General features: G+C 42.3%; 1 protein-coding gene and 1 long non-coding RNA gene across 2 annotated transcripts in view; one reads left to right on the top strand and one right to left on the bottom strand.

Annotated features, from left to right (window-relative positions):
* The window catches only part of NSD2 (nuclear receptor binding SET domain protein 2), a 67,258-nt gene that overhangs the window by 32,063 nt on the left and 14,575 nt on the right, over nt 1–20,620 (top strand). Inside the window, exons 9-13 of the mRNA XM_067466932.1 lie at nt 1,438–1,553; nt 8,343–8,471; nt 16,130–16,253; nt 17,853–18,053; nt 19,391–19,570. Of these exons, the coding sequence (XP_067323033.1) occupies nt 1,438–1,553; nt 8,343–8,471; nt 16,130–16,253; nt 17,853–18,053; nt 19,391–19,570 (750 nt within the window). The remainder of the gene's footprint in view (nt 1–1,437; nt 1,554–8,342; nt 8,472–16,129; nt 16,254–17,852; nt 18,054–19,390; nt 19,571–20,620) is intronic.
* On the bottom strand, nt 12,111–13,712 carry LOC137096745 (uncharacterized). Its single transcript, XR_010909708.1, has 2 exons — nt 13,557–13,712; nt 12,111–12,428 (listed from the first exon to the last, which is right to left on the bottom strand). It is a non-coding gene; the product is annotated as an uncharacterized lncRNA (long non-coding RNA).

Genomic DNA, 20,620 nt, shown 5'->3' with positions numbered 1-20,620 from the left:
TAATTTTGAATTAGTCCATTATAAATTCTCTTTGTTTAAAGAGGCTAGACACATTTAAAACAATGTAACTGTATATCAATGTTGGTATGAGTTCCACTTTTTTGTACTCCTATAATCTGTTAATATAACCATCTTCTATTTATGCAATGTGTAATATTCAATTCAGTGAGATTTGAAGTAGGAGTGGATGTTAAGGAACAAGCCTATGAAATTTGCGTTCTCCAACACTGACTTCTAACATGATCTTGGACATATCCACTCAAAAGTGATCCTATTGAATTCACTGAGCTTTACTTCATGTAAGCGTGTAAAGAATAGAAGACTAAGAAAGATCGGCATTCTAGTGTTGCCCTGCTTATCTCCTCTTCTCTGTCTTCTCTGAGGAGACCAAACTTGGTCTGCAAAGAGGAGTTGGAGAAGGCAGACAAAAAACAAGAAAGCAGCTGCTGGAGAAGTAAGAAGGTTAGATGAGGGCAAAGGGGAGCAAGCAAGCAATACCATTTCCTGTACTGCCAACCAGTGACCACCCTTTACACAAGTAGTGAGTGAAGACACAGCAGAGATGGAGGAGGAGGAGCCAAGGGGGCTGGTGCGAGTCTGCTGTTAAAGAAGCACCAACCTACTCTGCTGTCTTTAATGAAGTGGGGTCACAAAGATGTGAGGAGAGTCCAGGAGGTCTTTTTATGTTCTCTCCAGATGGACTGTGATGATCTCTTACTCCATATTGGATAGACTCAAGGCCTGTGGGCCGGATCTAGGACACATGTGTCACACTCAAGGTCTCTGGTCTGTAACATCTGGAAGGCTGCAGTTTGTTCTGTTTAGTCAAGATAGGGTTTGAATTGAGATACAAGGCTTGTGGATATAATGTCTTGCTTTAAAATGTCCGTTAACAATTTCACAATTTCAGAGCCACAAGGGATGTTGGGTTGCAATTCCTATTATCTCCAGTCTGCATTGTGGATAATCGAAAGTGATGGGAGCTGTCATTCAGTAACATCTGGGAACCCAAATTGACTAAAAACTAAAAAAATGTCCTCAGCTTGTTTACAGAACATATAAAATCAACGAATTTTAGTTCCAAATCTTGTCCTCAACTTGTGCATAAGCTCAACCTGTTCCATTCTTTTTTCTTTTTTTAAAAAAGTAACCTGTTTCCAAGATTTTTTGAATTTTTTAAAAAATCTAACAAAATTAAAAACATATAGAATAATATGTATGCCACCTCAAATTCCAAAAGAAGATTGCATAATATGAGTAATAATAAAATGGCTAACAAAATACATATAACTAAAGTTTATTTTACAAATCAGTACTATGGATATCTAAAATGCTAAAATGATCCCTATGTAAGCGAGGGCATGTTTTCTGCTGTCTTCAAGGAATATTAAAATTACATGTTTATTTTGTAAACAAATTATTTTGCTATAACAACAGGTCTATCAGATGCATGTAAACCACTGAAGAAGCGAAATCGAGTTTCAGCAGCAGAGTCTTCACATCTTGGTTATAGCAAAAGTTCATCCCCTTCAGCTTCCTTAACTGAGAATGAGGTAAAATATTAATGAATGATAGCATTCAAATATAACCAACACACAACTGTATATGTGCTTTCAACATAACAAAGTAGTATATTCTTTAGAAACAGAACTAAATATAACGGGATTCACTTAGCATCTTTTGACTTTAATTCACTTTCTTTCTGTATATCTTCCATTTGTGACACACTGCATTAAGCAGATGGAGAGGGAAGGGAGGGGAACATGTTTATGCATAGATGAGTCTGCCATGTATTGATAGAGTTGGGCAGACTATTATTCCTTTTGCATGTAATGTGTAAAGCAGAAGCAGCAAAACCAATCATTTGGTTCAGATTACAAATGCAGACTAGATAATCTGATTTAGGAAGCATCTTCTTAAAACAATTACCAAAAAACCCTTTTCATGTGTAGGCTGAGCAAATTCCAATTTTGAAAGTATGGTCTATTTTAGCAGTGGTCAGAGTAAGAGAAAAATTATTATTATTATTATTATTATTATTATTATTATTTTGGGCTTTTATATCCCGTCCTATCTCAACCTCCGCAGAGGGACTCAGAAATGAGGCTCAGCCCAAATTGTGTACATTTTTCAATCAAGTATGCCAAGTACTGCATACTTGTTGTATCCTAATAAGTGGCTCCTGGTCGCTGCAAACCATGGTTCCTGTTCCATACAAAACTTACGGCATAAGGCACATGTGTCAAACTCAAGACCCGTGGACCGAATCCAGCCCACGTCCTTTGATGTGGCCCTCCACATGTTAGACTACAACTCATGTATTCCTCGTCATTAGGCATCATGACTAGAGCTGATGAGAGTTGTGATACTGAAACATCTGGAAGACTGCAGTTTGTTGTGTTAGGTCATGCTAGTGGGGTTTTAATTTAAATTCAGGGCTGGTGGGTATGACTTCCTGAAAACTGCCTTCTAACTGATAATGAATAAAAATGTGAAACAAGAAAAGTCAGAGTTTTAGATTTTGCCTTTGAAATATTGAGAATCTAAACTTCCATGAATAGAAATGAGACACCTGGGCTTAGGTGGTCAGATGTACAGTATAATGCAATCTGCAGATAAGGCAGTGGTGTTTGTTTTTATGCCATGCTATTGGGCTTCCCAAGGGCACCTGGTTTGCTACTGTGGGAACTCAATGCTAGACTCCTGGTCTGATTCAAATGTCTCTAATGATAGTGTTCACATTCATTTCTCAAGAAAGATAAAAGGATCATAAATATTCTACAGTTGTAAATTTTGTTATAGTACTTATCAAATGAACCGTTATGGCTCTTCTGGAGACATACAACTTGTACAACTGAATTTTAAACAGAAAGTGACTAAGTGAGCCATTGATTTCTGGACTCTATTCATGACCCTTAACCCAGACGCCATCTACACGGCTATATAATGACGTTTGAAACTATTGTATGGTTAGTGAAGACTCGTACAGTGTAATTCAATGCAGTTGAGCTGCATTATATGTGTCAACACTGACAATATAATTCAACTGCACTATAAGGCTGTTTCGATGGGGCCCCAGAGTCTAGTTACCAAAGTCCAGAAATTGGTGATAGTCCTTTTTGCCTTTCCCTCCAACAATCGTGTTCAGAGCAAGCTTTTGCTGTGGAGGAGGGGAGCCAGTTTTCTTTGGGTAAAGGAGTAAAATGCCCTTTCTTCCACTGCTCTTCATCCTCCTAGTTGTTTTAGGAGAAGTTGTCTAAATAATTGATAGATGCCTTATTTCAATTGTTACTTATTTTGGAGTCTTTTCTTTCTCCAACTTCATAATATAATAAAAACTTTATTTATATTCCGCCCTATCTCCCCAAGGGGAGATGTGTGAAGCTTATTTGTTTAGTTGTTTATTGCAATCTAAATTTGTTTCAGTTGCTGTGTGGGAAAGAGTAACCTGTTGCTAACCAGAATGGTTAGGTGGAATGACTGGTTTGGTTAGCAAGTTATGTTACGTGGGAGGTGCTCATTACCTTGTTTAGTGGGTCAAGTTAGTATTCTCACATGCTCGGCATCTCAGCATTTCTGTGGTTTCTATGTTACAATCCAACACATTTTGCAGGCAAGATTCACCCTTAGTTACGTACTACATATTTCAGGTTTCTTTGTTCTATCCTTACAACCTTCTATGCCTACATTTCTGAGAAACGTTTGTGTTCTTTGTGCATGATGAAGTTTTCATATGGCACTTGAATATAGTTTTGAGAACCTTAACTAAGCCTTTTTCAAGATGACAGGACTGTCTGTGGGCAGAGTGACTTTGTATCTTGACCTCTGCAGTTGTATGTAGTCAGTTGCTCGACTGACTCTTCTAATAGGGCCACCAGTTTGCACTTCTCCCTCAACCACGTCTCTTCACTTTTTCTCTGCAGATGCTTTACCCTCAAATCATATGCTCAGGCAGGGGACAGGGGTCTCATATATTAGAACAATGTAACACTCAGAGCATGAAAAATATCCTACAGTAGCTTTTTCCCCCAGATTAGCACTTTGCAAGGTTTTCTGGGGGCCTATCAGCTATTCCTATGGGAGCGAGTTTGTCCTCTGATGGAATATCTCTCCGGTGATCTTAACAAGACAGTGCTACTTTTCCACAGTGAAGCCTTACATGGATGGTACTGCAGATTACCACAATAAAGCATGCAGCAGACTTTTTGGTCGCCTCCCTTCTAAACCAGGCCTGCACAATATATGGTCAGTGGGTCACATTCAGACTGCAAAAGCCTTCGGTGCGACCCATCAAATCCTGCCTCTCCCAACTGGGAGGGCATGATACAACACACCAGGAAAAAAATATATAGTAAAGTAAATAAATTAAATTTAGTAAAGTCTCTTTGAGTTTTTAAAACTATTTTTGTTTGAATTGGGTTTAAGAATAATTGAATTCACTCAAAGGTATAATTGTACACCAATTAGAGGCTTTCTTATTCAGAATATATAATTTGAAAGAGGTGATTTTCTTATAACATAAGGATTGTATATAAGAATAAACATGCCTATTTTTAACGTTAGTCTATTATATGGCAGTAAATATTTGAAGCATTAGGACAGGGGAGGCAGAAAAGCTTGACATTTCCCTTATAGCTAATTTAATATCATGGGGATGTTGAAAGCAACAGATTGGGATACCTTACCTATATTGTATTATAAATGTACAAATAAATCGAAGTCGACAATCTACAATAATTAACACATTTTCACACTCCTATCAAGGATAAATAGCAGTTACTATTTTTGGGTTTCTTCAGAAATTTATATACTTTTCAGTAACAGATATAGTTGCATCCCAGTGTTCATTTTGTCTGCAACAAAATATAATTAATGCTAAATCTGTTTTACTAATACAAGTAAATAAAAACTTTCAATTTGGAAAGTCTTTGTGTTATGCTATGGTGTACTGAGAAATAAAGAAACTGCTAACTAACTTTGCTGTGTCAGTTTCACTATGTCCACATAATGTGTGTGTACGAATTGATTCTCAGTATTTATGTTCTTTTTCTAAAATGTTAAGGGCAACATTAATTCCTTTGTCTTAATTGTTAATAACACCTAATTTATATGTAGTCATTCCTTAGGTTTTTTTAGTCCACAATATGTATTTTGAAGCCCTAAACATATAGTTCATGTAAATACATGTAATCTTAGCTTCCCAATGACTTCTCTTTTAAGGTTATATTGGGAGTAATGTGAATTGAAGAAAAGGCAGGGGGCTTTTATAGCTCTTTCTCCACGCCAAACTGACCTCAAGAGTTAACATGTTTTGGTAATGCTGCCAGCCCTTGGTCTTCACAAATTATGCACCCACAGATTCAACCATCCACAACTTGAAAATATTCCCCCCACCACAAAACAAATCTAAAAGCAACCTTGATTATTGCCATTTTATATAAGGATCCAGGATTCATAGTATCTGAGGCTTGACAGCTGCCGAAAATACTTGTCCCCCCAAACCTCCTCCAGAATGTGTACCTGTGGACCAGTGGAGTACTTCGGATGTCTGCACAACAATTTATGTTCTGCAGAGTTACTTTCACCATGCACTTTGGTTTATAGTGGTGCAACTTGGTGCACGTTAAGGGCTCTATTTTGCTTATCTTGGTTTATAGCCCTTAAAGCATGTACTTTTGCAGCCTGCTTCATGTAAACCCCATGCACTGAAGCTAGCTTGATTAAATGTTCCATGTAGATATGCTCACCAATGCGCCTTACCAGTTATAGTAACTGGAATATCTATCTAGAAACAGATTATTACACATATAGTAAATAATAAAAGGATATTGGAAATATATTGGTTGTGAAACAACAGCATTAACCCATTAAAAGAAAACTTCCAAGCAAGGGCCAGGTTGTCAGGATTGCTGGCATCCTAAGTGTCATTCAGTGAGGAGTCTCCTTGTTTCTAAAGGAACTTTATTGCTAACTATCCGAATTGGTGCCATTACAAGTTATTTTTTTGTCAAGACTGGAAGGTCTTTCTGTGATTACTTATATGAAAGCGTAAATGTCAATAGTTCCTGTGATCATGAATCACACTCCTCTTCTTGTATCTCAGTGAGAGAAGGAGCCTTTCTCTCTTTCCAAGATCTTGGGGCAATTGCCGTTTTATTGTTTCCTGATAATACCCTTAGGGTTCCTGCAAGATGGCTCCTACAGATTCATTACAAACACATACCAGCATTTGTCGTGTCCCCCCCCCCCCCCATGACATAATTACAAAAGAAGACATACACTACAAACATATCCCCATTTCTCTCCACAAGAACACATTTTCTAGTTATTACAAAAGTAATAATGATAGTATTTCACCACATAGTAGACATACTCTTTTCCCCTTCAAAAAGGAGGGATGCAATTACAATGTAGTGAACACTTTGGAGGCTATGGGGCCTCCCCTGGCTGATAGGTTTCTGCTGCGGGTGTGATGGGTGAGCAGAGGGACTTCTTCAGCTGCCTATCGGAAGGCGAGAGCTTTGGGGCTTCCAGCAATCGAAGGGGGCTTGTAGGTCAGGCCAGTAGGCATACAGGCAGGTGAAGGCTCACCTACTCCCTTGCCTAGGAGGGGCCTTAACTTGCTGATCGGCCCTTTGATATGCCCACCTGGGCTGGCAAGCATGCCAAGATCTGAATACTGAAAGAAAATACTGCCCCTTCCCAGCCTCACACTGCCTAGACATATGATGCAAGACTAGGAAGGGCTTAGCCCTTGGCATGCAAGGCTAGGGAAGGGCTGGAGGGAAGTCAAGGGGGGCAGCAGTATGTTAGGCAGCTGTGGAGGGGGTAGGGTTAGGACAAGATGGACAGGAGGAGGGTGATATACAGCAGGGGCTCCTCTCTGAGTGCTTCCCCTTTTCCTTCCACTGCCACCTTTCCCGCTGTCTCAGGATTGCACATCCTGATTGGAGCAAGGAGGCACCCGGCACTGCCTGCTGGAGGAAGAGGTTTGGGTCCTCAGGCTGGATTGAACTGCTATGGCCCCCTGCCCACATTGCTGCTGCTGTCACTACCCTCCAGTTCCCTAGTTGACTGAAGATGATGAGAATGTGTGAGAATAAGAGAGAGCTCACTAGATCCCTATAATTGTCATATGCCAGACTGCTTTTCTGCACTTCCAACTTACAGCTCTTTAAAATGTGTAATGTGTGTTTGTATGAGTGTGTGCAGTTATTGCCAGAGAGTGGGAAGTTTTTTCTGTTCCCTGTTGAGTTCGCTGTGCAGCTGTGAAACAGGTCTCACCATCACTATTCTGACTGGGAAAGAAACTGGTAACTCTCCCTGAAGGTGGCAGTGGAATCCCTTTCATTCATGCTGAGGGCAGAGTCCTGGTACTTGCAGGAAGGACAATGCATATCAAATAAAAAGCAGGGGGAAGCCTGCCATAGTGCACGTGTGACAGCATGAAGCTGGAAAGAGTTAAAAGGGGAACTAACTGCCTCTACCCCCTTTTCCCTAGATCTCTTGCTGTCTTCTCCCTTGAGCAATATCTCTCTCCTTTCATCCTTTCCTTTGATTCTTTGTCCCATGGGCAGTGGTGACAGCCCCTCTCTGCCGCCTTCAGGGGCAAAGACAGATGCTTCACTGGGCTGACACCAATCCTAGTAACATCACTGGTGCTTATGTAAAGAGAGTTGATGGCAGGTGATTTACAAAAGGTTTGCAGGTTTTGAATATTAAATTTAATAGTAGTGAAATTATAAGGTAGCAATAAAGACTTTATATAATAGTCTTTTAATTTATTTTTTTAATTACTCTATTTGAGGAGGAAGAATTTAGAGGGGGAACATTGATAAGATGAACTGCTACTAATACATTAAGAATACTTCTATATTGTATGCCACATGATACTTAAATTACAGCAATAAACACATTTTTAAAATACTTAAAAGTTGTCCCTTGTAAAGAAAGGTTTGAGAATCACTGCAATAGAATAGCCTATATTTGTACATGAAAGTGTTTTTATATGCATTTAAGAAAGGGTAAGTAGATGTTACATTTAAATTTCTGAGCAGATTCATATTAGGGATTGTTTTGGGCCAATAACCAATATCTTATACCGAGAAAATTTTGATTCGGCAGATTCTGTTTTAAGTTACACACATTAAGAACATTTTCTGTTGTAGAGGAGAGTCCTGATTTGCATATCATGGCGGCTCAGTTCCCAGAGGTGGGCAGATTCAAACCCCTTCCCTGTCAGGAAAAAGTACAAGTCGCTATCGGGGGAGGGTGGAGTGTTAATTGTCTCGGAATGATTATATAAATCAAATTTTCATTTAATTTACTTTGTTTTTCTTTAGATCTCAGATAGCCTGGGAGATGAACGATCAGAGTCTCCTTATGAAAGTGCCGATGAGGCACTAGCAGAAATATCTCAGTCCAAAAAGTCTGATCGAGGAGCTGCAGCAAAAAAGGAATATGTATGCCAGGTAAGAGAAATGAGTTGGAGCAGGATCTCAATTCTAAATTAACATTATTAAGGAGAGAACACTCCTTGTTCATAGCACCAAGTCTGCAGGACAGACTGGGCTGTTTTGAATCCCATTAGCAGAGCTAAGACTTTCACTGAAATAGCATGAAAAAGACTAGGAGAAGATGTTAACATACTAAGCTTTGTATGAACCATATGAATTGAAACAATGAAGATTAATTAATTTGAGCTCTGATCGTGTTGATATTTTCCCAGAGTAGCCTTCTCATTTCATTTATACGTAACCAACAGAATTGCAGATAAGAAACATGACTCATTTATCCTTTTCTTAATTGCCTAGTAACTTTAGTCAGAAAGACTGATTACTACTTTCTAATCACCAAATTGGGGTATCTCTTACTAATGGTTTAAACAATGGTGAGAATGTGTAGTTTTCCCTTCATTCCTCACTATGCTGCCTCTGTTAGTGAGGACTCATGAAAGTTTCAATTCAGTACCATCTGGAGGACTACTTAATTTTCACTCCTCCTAAACAAGATATTACATCAAGTCATTCGTTCATTAGTGAATAAATTAAGTTTTGTGGATTGAATTTTGTTAATGGCACCTACAGCATTCTTCAAGAGGTGCTATCTCCCGCGCAATAAGAAGATTCTCGAGTTGTAGAAGCCATTTTGCTTGGGAGGAGAGCACATTGCAGATTAATGTGGGTTTTGTACAGTGTTTTTCCATTAGGCCCATTGATTATCTATCAGTACTACAGCCTTCACCACCCAAAGGAGGACTCTTTCTACAGCTTTCAGTGGCCTTTGGGTCCCTCCTTTTTCTTTCCCATCAAAGACCCTATTAATCAAGTTGTAACTACTTATTGGAGGCACTCCCTCTAAGCCAGTGGTTCTCAACCTGTGGGGCCACAGATGTTTAGGCCTCCAACTCCCAGAAAATCCTAACAGCTGGTAAACTGGCTGGGATTTCTGGGAGTTGTAAGCCAAAACACCTGGGGACCCACAGGTGAGAACTACTGATTTAAGCAATGGCAAAAAGACCTATCAGCATTTATTTAGCAAGGAAAAAGACCAAGGGTCAGATTGAAAGTACTATAAGACTGTAAGAAAAGAGGAGGACTAAGTGTTCCTTGTCTCAAAACCGATTATCACACACCCTGTTTGATAATCTTGGTTGAAAACTGGTTGTTCTTGAGAAATGAATATGTACCACAACTAGAACGGAAAAAATGGGATTCATGCCTATCTCTGCTATGATAAAGGCAGACTCTTATTTTAATAACCATTATATAAGGGGAGCATTATTAATTGTGTGGAATAAGTATACAAACAGATATTACAGCAGAAAATAATTGTTGTGCCCTTCACATGAGACTCTGGGGACCCACAGGTTGAGAACCACTGCTCTAAGTTGACATAATAGCACCTTAAGTTCTCCAGCTTCTCAGAATCAAGTAATGTATGTCTCAGGCTTGCGTATCAACCCAATAGCTTCCAGCTCAAGCAGTGTCCTGGGCTATGTAGGAGGCTGCTCTTACTCTTGTGGTTTCCTTTCATATCATTATAAATGTGAAGATACTAATAAATCCTGTGGAGGTGATACAGTGCTCTGATTGTTCTGCTAATTGTCAACCATATCAGAAAGAGTTGGCCACTTCAGTTTCAATGATTTAACGCTTCTCTGCATCCAACTTAGCCTAATTTTATAATTAAAACAGGGCAAGTAAGGAGAAGGAGCAGGAGGGATAAGAAAGGGAATGATTCAAATGGAACATGCCTATCAATAAACACGCTCAGGACTAGGCTGAATGATTAAATAATTTGATACATTAAATGGTGTTGAAAGTGAGACTCAATGAGAACGAAATAGAAATGTAGTTTCTTCCTCGTGTAGTCTGTGAAATGCGCACTAATGGGTTTCTGTGCGCATGCGCAGTGATTTCGGAACATTCTAGATGAAAAGAATTTAGGCGGGAGTCCCGCCCACCCTCCCAATGGTATAAAAGGCAGTAGGCGGAGTTCCGCTTCAGTTCTTCTTTCCGCGCGACAGCAGAAGCATTTCGGACTTTCCTCTCTGTTTACTTACCTTGTTATCGACTCGGACTGCACTCAACGATCCTCCATTCTCCTTCCCTCGACAACGGACCGACCACGGACAGGCTAGCATGTCGGCTTTATCTTTTAAAAAATGTTCGGCTTGTGGAGTTAATCTCCCAGAAGCCGATAGACACACCAAGTGTCTTTTGTGCCTTGGGGAGGCCCATAATCGCTCTGCCTGCGAGATCTGCAGAGGCTTTACATCTCGGGCCCAAAAGAGCAGAGACTCCCGTCTTAAAGCTCTTTTATATGAGCAGCCGCGCTCAGTCTCTCTCAGCAGCCCTCACCCTCCCCTCTCTCCGGAGAGCGGCCGGGCACCTCCTCCATGCAGCTGGAAGAAAACCCTGCGGCCGTGACTCCTCCCCTTGGGGACGAGCCGCCGCCGAAAAGACTCAGGGTCTCCAAACAAACTGCTCATAAGAGCAAGTCAAAGGAGAAACAAAATAAAAAAAAGGGACGGCAACTCTCTGGCGTACAGCCCCTGAGTCCTCCCCCGCTGGTACCGCCGGCCCAGCTGCTTGAGCTCTCGCCCACGGAGCAAACCGCACCGCAATTTCTGGAGCTTCAGAAGCCCCCGGAACTTCTCCCGATCGAGCTCCTCAACTCCCAGCCCGATCCTAACCTCCCCTCTTCCCCCTCCCTCCTTCAGCCTGCCCAACCTCTCAGGGAACAACCTCCCTCCCCGGTACCGGCCCCTCCCACCTCACAAGGAGAACGTGGCCATTCTCGGCCGAGCCGCTCCTCCAGGCGCCGGTCCCGATCCTCATCCTCCTCGCATTCTCGGTCCCGGTCCCACACTCCTCCCTCCAAACGCCCGCGCGGGCGCGATCCGCGCGGGCGCGATCCACGTTTTCCTTACCCTTATGACTATCCTTTTCCCCTCTATCCTCCCCCCCCCTTCTACTACCCTTACTATCAAGGGGAATACTCGAGGGACCATACTCCTCCTCCTCATCCCTATCCTCATTCCTACCCCCCTCCTTCCGCCACTGTCTCTAGGCCCCCTCCTGAGCCCCCTCTCCTTCAACACCAGGGGGCGCCACCCCCGGATCCTACTACTCCTCAGCAGGATCACCAACCCGACCCAGAAACTGTGGATGTCGAATCTTCAAGTGATTCACCTCCCATTTCTGCTCTTCAAGCTGAACCAGATCCAGACCCTCTACAAGCGGAAGAGTTTAAAAACTTTTCTGCTTTATTTATCAGACTTTCCAGGTCACTTAATCTGGCCGTTCCCCAGCCTACTAAGGCTGTGGATGACCCTTGTTTCACCTCATCTGAACAACAGCGACCCATGTCAACTATATTGCCCACATTACCTTACCTTCTAGAAGTCCTAAAAACAGAAGGTGTTTCGCCAGCCCTGGTTCCAGCTACACCAAAGCGAGCTGAGAATCTTTATCGCATTGACCTCACGGCAGCTTCATGGCTTGCTAAACTACCTAGAGCCAATTCAGTTGTTACAGACGCCCAACCCAAACCAGTTCAGAGAAATCAGGCTTCTCCCTCAGACAAAGAAGGAAAGAAACTAGATGCCATGGCAAAAAAGTTTTATTCCTCTGCCTGCCTGTTTGCCAGAATGGCACATTATGGCGTTTACATGAGTGTATACCAGACACACCTCTGGAACAAAATTTCACCTTATCTTGATCTCTTACCAATGGCTGATCAACCAATGGCAAAAGCCTTTGCTCAAGAAGCACTTCTTCTCTCTAAGCTCCAAAAGGACTTAGCAAAGAACACAGCTGACACGTCCGGCAAACTCATTGCCGGGGCAGTGGCCTTGAGACGTCACGCCTGGCTCAGGGCGTCCACTCTTTCTCCTTCAGCTCGCACGTTGATTGAAGATCTCCCTATGGATTAAACAGGATTGTTTAATCCAGAAACAGATTCCCAGTTAAAACATTCTCATGAGATGAAACAAACAGTCGCTAAATATGACCAACAACCTTATCAACAGAGGCAATGATGGGGCAATTACTATCATTACCCCACCTATCATAGAGGCCGTTACAACCCTCACTCCTACAGAGGAAAACAACGTCCTCATTCATCTCCTGCCACCACTGGGAAGCCACCTGTTCCCTTTAAGGGTCAGTATCGGGGCACTAAACCTCCAGATAACAAAAAACGGCGTTTTTAGCCCCCCTCCCTCCCCAGCACTGAATCTACCTGCCCTTTCCCCACCCTCCACACACATCACATCCACTTTACCACTATACCTCAACAGACTCCATCCATACTTACCTGCTTGGCAGTCCATAACCAATGACACCTGGGTCCTCCGCATAGTGGATGAAGGTTATGCCATTGAATTCCATTCTCTACCTCCACTGGGGAAAATTTTACCAACTCAATCCTCTCCCATGCTTTGGGACGAGATCTCCTCTCTTTTAGAGAAAGGGGCAATTTCCCCTGTACATCCCGACTTAGCTCACACTTGCTTTTTCTCCCGCTACTTCCTAGTAGATAAAAGGGACGGAGGTCAACGCCCCATTCTAGACCTCCGAGGCATTAACAAATTCATTTCACCTCGCAAATTTCGCATGGTCACATTAGCCAACATCCTTCCTTTCATCACAAAGGGAGCATGGCTCGCCAAGGTTGACCTCAGAGACGCATACTTCCACATTTCAATTAGACACAACCATCGCAGATATCTCTGCTTTGCACTGGACAACCACATTTTTTCTTTCTCCGTATTACCCTTTGGTCTTTCCTCCGCCCCAAGGGTTTTCACTAAATGCATGTCAGTAGTAGCTGCTCACCTACGCCAGAACGGCGTAACGGTTTTTCCATACATAGATGATTGGCTTTTTTCGGCGAAATCTCGTTCCCAGCTCCTCTCTGACATCTCCTTCACCTTGTCTCTCCTACAGGAACTTGGACTTGTCGTAAATCTCGACAAATCCCACCTCATACCTACCCAGCGCATCCATTTCATTGGTGCCCTGATAGACTCCACATCCCAACGGGCTTACCTGCCAGAAGACCGGTTCTCCAATCTCTGCCAAGCCATCAACAGCCTTTTTTCTTCAGGCCGGTCCTCTGCATGGGCTATCCAATCCATCCTTGGCCACATGGCGTCCACTACAAGTGTGACCCCTTTCGCCCGGCTCCGCCTCCGCCCACTCCAATCCTGGTTCCTGGGGGTACTCGATCCCATTCACGACTCACAATCCATGATTCTTCAACCTCCCGCTCATGTCCTCAACTCCCTCCTGTGGTGGACAAGGGAATCCAATGTGTGCTCAGGTCTCCCATTCACACCCCCCCCCCCGCCCGTCCCTGTCACTGACAACAGACGCCTCCTCCTCCGGCTGGGGAGCACACCTCCGAGACTTGACGATCAGCGGCCGCTGGTCTCACTCAGAACAAAAACTCCACATCAACGCACTGGAGCTACTGGCAGTGGGAAAAGCCCTCCGGGCCTTTGCTCACCAAGTCTCCAACCGCACCATCCAGATAGTCACAGACAACACATCAGTAAAATTTTACCTCAACAAACAAGGGGGAACCCACTCCCCAACTCTCCTCTCCATAACATCAGAGATCTGGGAATGGTGCATTCGGAGGAACATATTCCTCATTGCAATCCACCTTCCGGGAAAAGACAATACTCTGGCGGACTCCCTCAGCAGGACTCCGACCACAACCCACGAGTGGCACTTACACCCCAGAGAGTTCAACCTCTTGACCCGTCACTGGGGCCAACCACAAGTAGACATGTTTGCCTCCCCAGACAACACACAGTGCACACTCTTTTGCGCGAGGCTCCACCCTCACGTATTCCCAGGCTGCTTAGGAGACGCCTTTCTCTTCCAGTGGTCTCAAGGGTTCCTCTACATCTTTCCCCCCCTTCCTCTACTCTCCAGAGTAGTTGCGAAGGTCATCACAGACAAGGCCAATTGCATCTTGATAGCCCCTTGGTGGCCCAGGCAAACATGGTTTGCTCCTCTCCTTCACGCATCGCGAAGAACTTTTCTTCGCCTACGATCCAGCCCGGATCTCCTCACCATACAAAACGGGCTGATCTGCCATCCAGATCTCCCAACTCTACGCCTCACGGCGTGGAGGATCACACCATGACCCATCTCTCTGAGGCTGCACGACTCATCATCCAGGCAGCTCAAAAGACTTCCACCAAAAGATCTTATACCTATAAATGGTCAAAATTCAAGTCTTTCACTCACCCCTTGGGCTTTGAGCCTGCCTCAGCCCCAGTACATATTGTCTTAGACTTTCTAGTTCACCTCTCCTCAATTAAGTGCTATCTCGCAGCACTCTCCTGGTTTAGGAGAAAATCAGGACTACTGTCCCTTTTTCAAGATCCGTTGATACAGTTATTTGTTAAAGGTTATAAAAATGTTCACCCCCCAGTTTCCCCTCCACCCCCGGCTTGGAGCCTTGAGCTTGTATTGTCTCAACTCTCCAAACCTCCCTTTGAGCCTATGGCCTCCTGCGACATCTCCCACCTCTCCTGGAAGACGGCGTTCTTAGTGGCCATCACTTCTGCAAGGAGGGCCAGTGAACTCGCTGCTCTTCGCTCAGACCCTCCTTTTATTAGGTTCCACGAGGACAAAGTAGTCCTTCGGACCGACATTACCTTCCTTCCTAAAGTTGTCTCCAAGTTTCACATGTCCCAAGACATCACTCTCCCTGCCTTTTTTCCTAACCCTTCCTCTCCTTTGGAAGTTGCACTCCACGCGCTGGATGTCAAAAGAGCCCTCTCCTTCTATATATCCAGGACAGCCTCCTATAGAAAATCTCCAAGACTTTTCCTAAAATACCGGAAGGACGCCTTGGGCGCCCCAGTAACATCTCAAAGATTGTCATCATGGATAGTATCCACAATTCGCCTAGCTTACAGTCTGGCGCACAAGGAACCTCCTTCAACTATCCACGCCCACTCTACGAGGTCGCTTTCAACATCTCAAGCCTTTCTCCATGGTGTTCCAGTCCACGACATCTGCAGAGCAGTAACTTGGACGACACCTTCCACCTTTGCCTCTCACTACAAGCTCGACATCCTCGCCAAGAGAGATGCGGCCTTTGGCAGAGCAGTTCTCTTCTCCTGTGTGGCATGACCCACCTCCAGGTTGGTAGCTTTACAATCACCCATTAGTGCGCATTTCACAGACTACACGAGGAAGAAATATAGGTTGCTTACCTGTAAACGTATTTCTTCCAGTGATAGTCTGTGAAATCCGCACGTCCCGCCCGTCCTCCCCTCTTATGTCATGCCTCTTTTCCTGGCTGCTGTCTGGCGGCAAGGAACTGAAGCGGAACTCCGCCTACTGCCTTTTATACCATTGGGAGGGTGGGCGGGACTCCCGCCTAAATTCTTTTCATCTAGAATGTTCCGAAATCACTGCGCATGCGCACAGAAACCCATTAGTGCGCATTTCACAGACTATCACTGGAAGAAATACGTTTACAGGTAAGCAACCTATATTTTCGATATGTCATGTAAGTAAGAAAGACTGGTTGAAAAGAAGAGAAACCATTCCACTGTTTCTATGCTTTTTAGTATTTAATTTTTCTCTTTTCAAAGATCTGCGAAAAGCCTGGAGATCTGCTGTTTTGTGAAGGACGCTGTTTTGGTGCTTTTCATGCAGGCTGCACAGGTCTATCTGCAAAGCCCTTAGGACACTTTATTTGTACTGAATGCTCTTCAGGCAAGTTTTTCTGAAACCACAAACTTATTGGATGCTTTATTGTTTGCATAATTTTACAATTTTTCGTGATTAAAGCTAAAAACTAACATTTATTGAGACATTATTTATTTATTGAGACATTCAATGTATATTATACATTGAATGTCTCAAGGATAGTGGAGTCACATTAAACCCTGGGGAAAATTTGTAGGATAGAATGAACAAGGCAAGAGCTTAGTCTGTATTGGGTGGACCCATTGGATTGGATTTTGTACGATGTGATTTTAATAACTGGTTTTAATATTGATGTTTTAATTTCCTGGTTTTAATGTACAGTAGAGTGTCACTTATCCAACCTTCGCTCATCCAACGTTCTGTATTATCCAACGCAGTCTGCCTCCCGCCCAGATCCACAGCTGTTTCAATACATTGTGATGCTTTGGTGCTAAATTCATAAATACAGTAATTACAACATGTTACTGTGTATTGAACTGCTTTTTCTGTCGATTTGTTGTAAAACATGATGTTTTGGTGCTTAATTTGTAAAATCATAATGTAATTTGACGTTTAATAGGCATTTCCTTATCCAACGTTCTGCCGGACTGTTTATGTTGGATAAGCAAGACTCTACTGTATGTGTTTATTTTACTATATGTATGTTTATGGCATCAAATTACTGCCTTTTTTGTAAGGCTGCTCTGAGTCCCCTTCGGGGTGAGAAGAGTGGGATATAAATGTAGTTAATTAATTAATTAATTAATTAATTAATTAACCCCTTGCAATTCTCTCAGCTCCCCTTTTAGGGAAAACGGCAAAGTGCCATCACTGCCACCATTTTCCCACCCACATAAATAGCATCACTAGAGTTAGTGTGATCCCAGTCATGTGATACTACAATGCCTGCACTATGCTTTCCTTGCTGGGCAGCTCAGAATAGTTGTTTCATTCCTGAGGAAGCAAGTGAATGATCACTACTCCTTTTTTGGCTAGGCTACCTCCTGGCTCACCTATTGCAGATGATGTACCTGCTTCCAATGTCCTTTCCACATACTTGCACTCCTGTTCTGTATCCCACTGTTCTGGAGGCAGCAAACTCTTCTCGCCTGAGTCTCATGCAGCAGGATGGTCATGGCTGTGGCAGGCCTGAGGATTGGCAGCAGTGGTGGCTGATGTAGTGGCATCAGCTCTGCAGCAGCCTCACCATGTTACTGGGAGTCAAAGGAGCATGACTCCAGAGATGGAGGAGAAATCATAACATGATTGCAAGTGCAGAGCCTCACTGGCCAAGGAGCATACAATGTCTGGGTATGTGAGGGGGATGATCTTCCACTTGCTTACTCATGAGTAACCCCCTTGCCTTCAGCATCCCAGAGGGAAGATGCCGTGCAGAGATTGTACTACAGAAAGAGATCTGTAGGGATGACACTATATATCTCATAGGTTGGGTGATTCTGGAGGTTGGAGCAGTAATTAAGTCAAACCAGATTTTTTGTGTCAATTTTTTTTGCCAAACAAAATTTCAACTTGTAATTGAGTATATATGGCAATTAGGTATGTATCATGAAATTAATCTGGGTTTTACTCTTTTAAAATATTCAAGCATGTTTTAATTTTTTATAGGTAATCATTCATGTTTTGTGTGCAAAGAGAAAAAATCTGAGGTGAAACGTTGCATTGTATCACACTGCGGAAAATTTTACCATGAAACATGTGTTAAAAAATTCCACCTGACAGTATTTGAAAATAGAGGTTTTCGATGCCCTCTTCACAGTTGTGTCAGTTGCCATGTTACTAGTCCTTCTAATCCTAAAGTGTCTAAAGGTATTTATTTTCTATGTGTTTTTTCTTTAAAATTTGAATGCCTTTTTGAATTTTGACACTGTAGCCCAGTGGTTCACATATTCAGCATGTTGGGACTGGATGGCTCATGTAGTTCTAAATATATGGTTCTATGGTTTATTGTGGTAGTAGCATGAAAGGTTTAGGGATATGAATATTTTTATTTGCAAAAAAAGTGCAGTATGTTTCTTTACAATGATTTCAAATGGGATAATGCTGCCACCTAGTGGCTGAAAACAGGATAGCATATAAGTTTCTTTTTTAAAAGACTTATTATGATACGGAAGATCCAAGGTAGAGTTCAGCATTAGTCCAAGGTAGAGTTCAGCAACGTCCATAAAAGCAAAGTCCACACATCTCCAAAACAATCTAGAAAATCAGGAATACATTGATCCAAGGCTTGGGTAAGCAATCATGAAATCCAGGAATCCAAAACCATGAACAAGAAATATCTTAGCATGAAACTTCAAAGCAAGGTTTCCATAAGACAAGGACGAGAACTTGGTGTGATTCTAAACGATGCTTCATCTGACTACACATCCCAAACTTGAGACTTTTAATCCCTCGATAGCTAGGTCGCTAGCGGTCAGAAATTGGTTTATCTTTAGTTGAGGCTTTGTTATTTTTTTCTGCCAAAGCCTGGCAGATTGCCGAAGCCTTTGCACAGCCCTCCTGCTTTGACTGCACTCTTCTTGTCTATCTCTTATTTATTTGATTTTTAATTGCATGGCAGAATGGTGATTGGAAGTGATATGTTATGTTTATAACTGTGTTTTTAATGGGTCAGTTTATTTGTTGTTGTTTTTTACTTTTGTCATATAACATTTAGCATATATATGTCTAAAGAAGTGTTCTTGAGCAGAAGATCCCATCAAGACACGTAGAGCCAGAAAACAATACTAGACTAAAAGTAAATGTGATAAAAATGCTTATTCTATATTTCACGGGGCAATTGTTGGCCCAAGTGAATTCTATTGTCCTCGGGAAAGAAATCTTGATTCCCCCCCCCCCCCCCTCCCAAAATCAGGCCGATCTGATGGTAACCTGCCACTTCTTTGCTATACCATGAATTCATGAAAAATGGCATGGGACATTTTTGCTCCAGCATGTTAAATTAGCTAAGATACAAAAGTAGTCAAATGGCAGAAAGCAACAGATATACTACGTTAATTGTTTTGGGGGAAAATGTTCATGGCATATAGTTGACATGTGCGAACAGTGTACGTACAAGGTAGCATTTGCAATTGTCTTTGCATTTTCTTTACATTTTGATCAGTAATTTGGTATGGTGATGTGCATATATGTGTGTGTTTTTATAGGCAAAATGATTCGATGTGTTCGGTGTCCTATTGCCTATCATGCTAGTGATGCTTGTGTTGCGGCAGGATGTTCAATGATTACTTCCAGTAGCATTATTTGTACCAACCACTTCACTGCCATGAAAGGAAAGAGCCATCATGCACATGTTAATGTAAGCTGGTGTTTTGTGTGCTCCAAAGGTAAATAAGTTTATTTTTTCTATTTTTTTATTATAAAAAGACTAGCATTTATTGTAAATGTCATGTTTTGTTTTATGTTGAAACTGTTACTTGGATAAATTGTTCTGTCTTTCTTTAAAATTCTTTTAAAGTCGTTATTGGGCACTTAATTGTGCAAATGTATATGTTGTCAATGTGGGTAGATAATGGTATACAATGCAAGCTGGACATCTTTTATCTGGAATCCTACAATATCTGAAACTATCCTCACAGTTGGCAACTTTGCTTCCTGTCAAAGTGATTAAAGATCATGCTGATTGTTGTATGTAGGCCATACAGAAGGTCCTTGTATACACAAGGACCAACGGGACAGGACCCTCTTCCTGTCTCAGATCATACCAATGGTATTTCTTCAATTCTTTGTTGTGGTGGTCTCTGTACATCACACAAATGGTTTGGATACTGCGCAGAGACCCCATTGTGAAAGTTCTAGAGTTCTTCAACTATGCAGCAACATCCCCGCACCCTTTTCTTATCACACAGGTTTGAAATCCCAAGCTACTGTTCCCTCAGTTTTATTTTGTCTGCCAAATTCCTTTCATCATCTTCTCACTCTTCAGTATTCATTTGTCTTTTAGATATTCTAAATCTTCATTCTTTCTCTCATAATTGTTTACATTTATATTCTTTATTAACCATATCATTAAAGAACCCAATCATAAAGAACCCAATCCTTTTCATTGTTTCACCCCTCTTATGGCCTTTTTGTCCCTTTTCAAACTATGTTTTGTTTGTGACCATATGGTTGCCTTGCCAGATGGGCATTCTAAGTGCCTTTTCTCCTTGGAGGAGGGCATATCGTCAATAAGTGCTCTATTTGTTGAGAAATCACATTGCAGATGTTTTTTGTTTTTGTTTTATCGTGTCAGGAGCGACTTGAGAAACTGCAAGTCGCTTCTGGTGTGAGAGAATTGGCTGTCTGCAAGGACGTTGCCCAGGAGACACCTGGATGTTTTATCATCCTTGTGGGAGGCTTCTCTCGTGTCCCCACCTTGCAGGCAGCAAAGATAC

Source organism: Anolis sagrei, chromosome 3 (genome assembly GCF_037176765.1).
Source record: "Anolis sagrei isolate rAnoSag1 chromosome 3, rAnoSag1.mat, whole genome shotgun sequence".
Classification (NCBI taxonomy): domain Eukaryota; kingdom Metazoa; phylum Chordata; class Lepidosauria; order Squamata; family Dactyloidae; genus Anolis; species Anolis sagrei.
The sequence above is the reverse complement of the archived record's forward strand: the minus strand, read 5'-3'. Positions and strand labels throughout refer to the sequence as shown.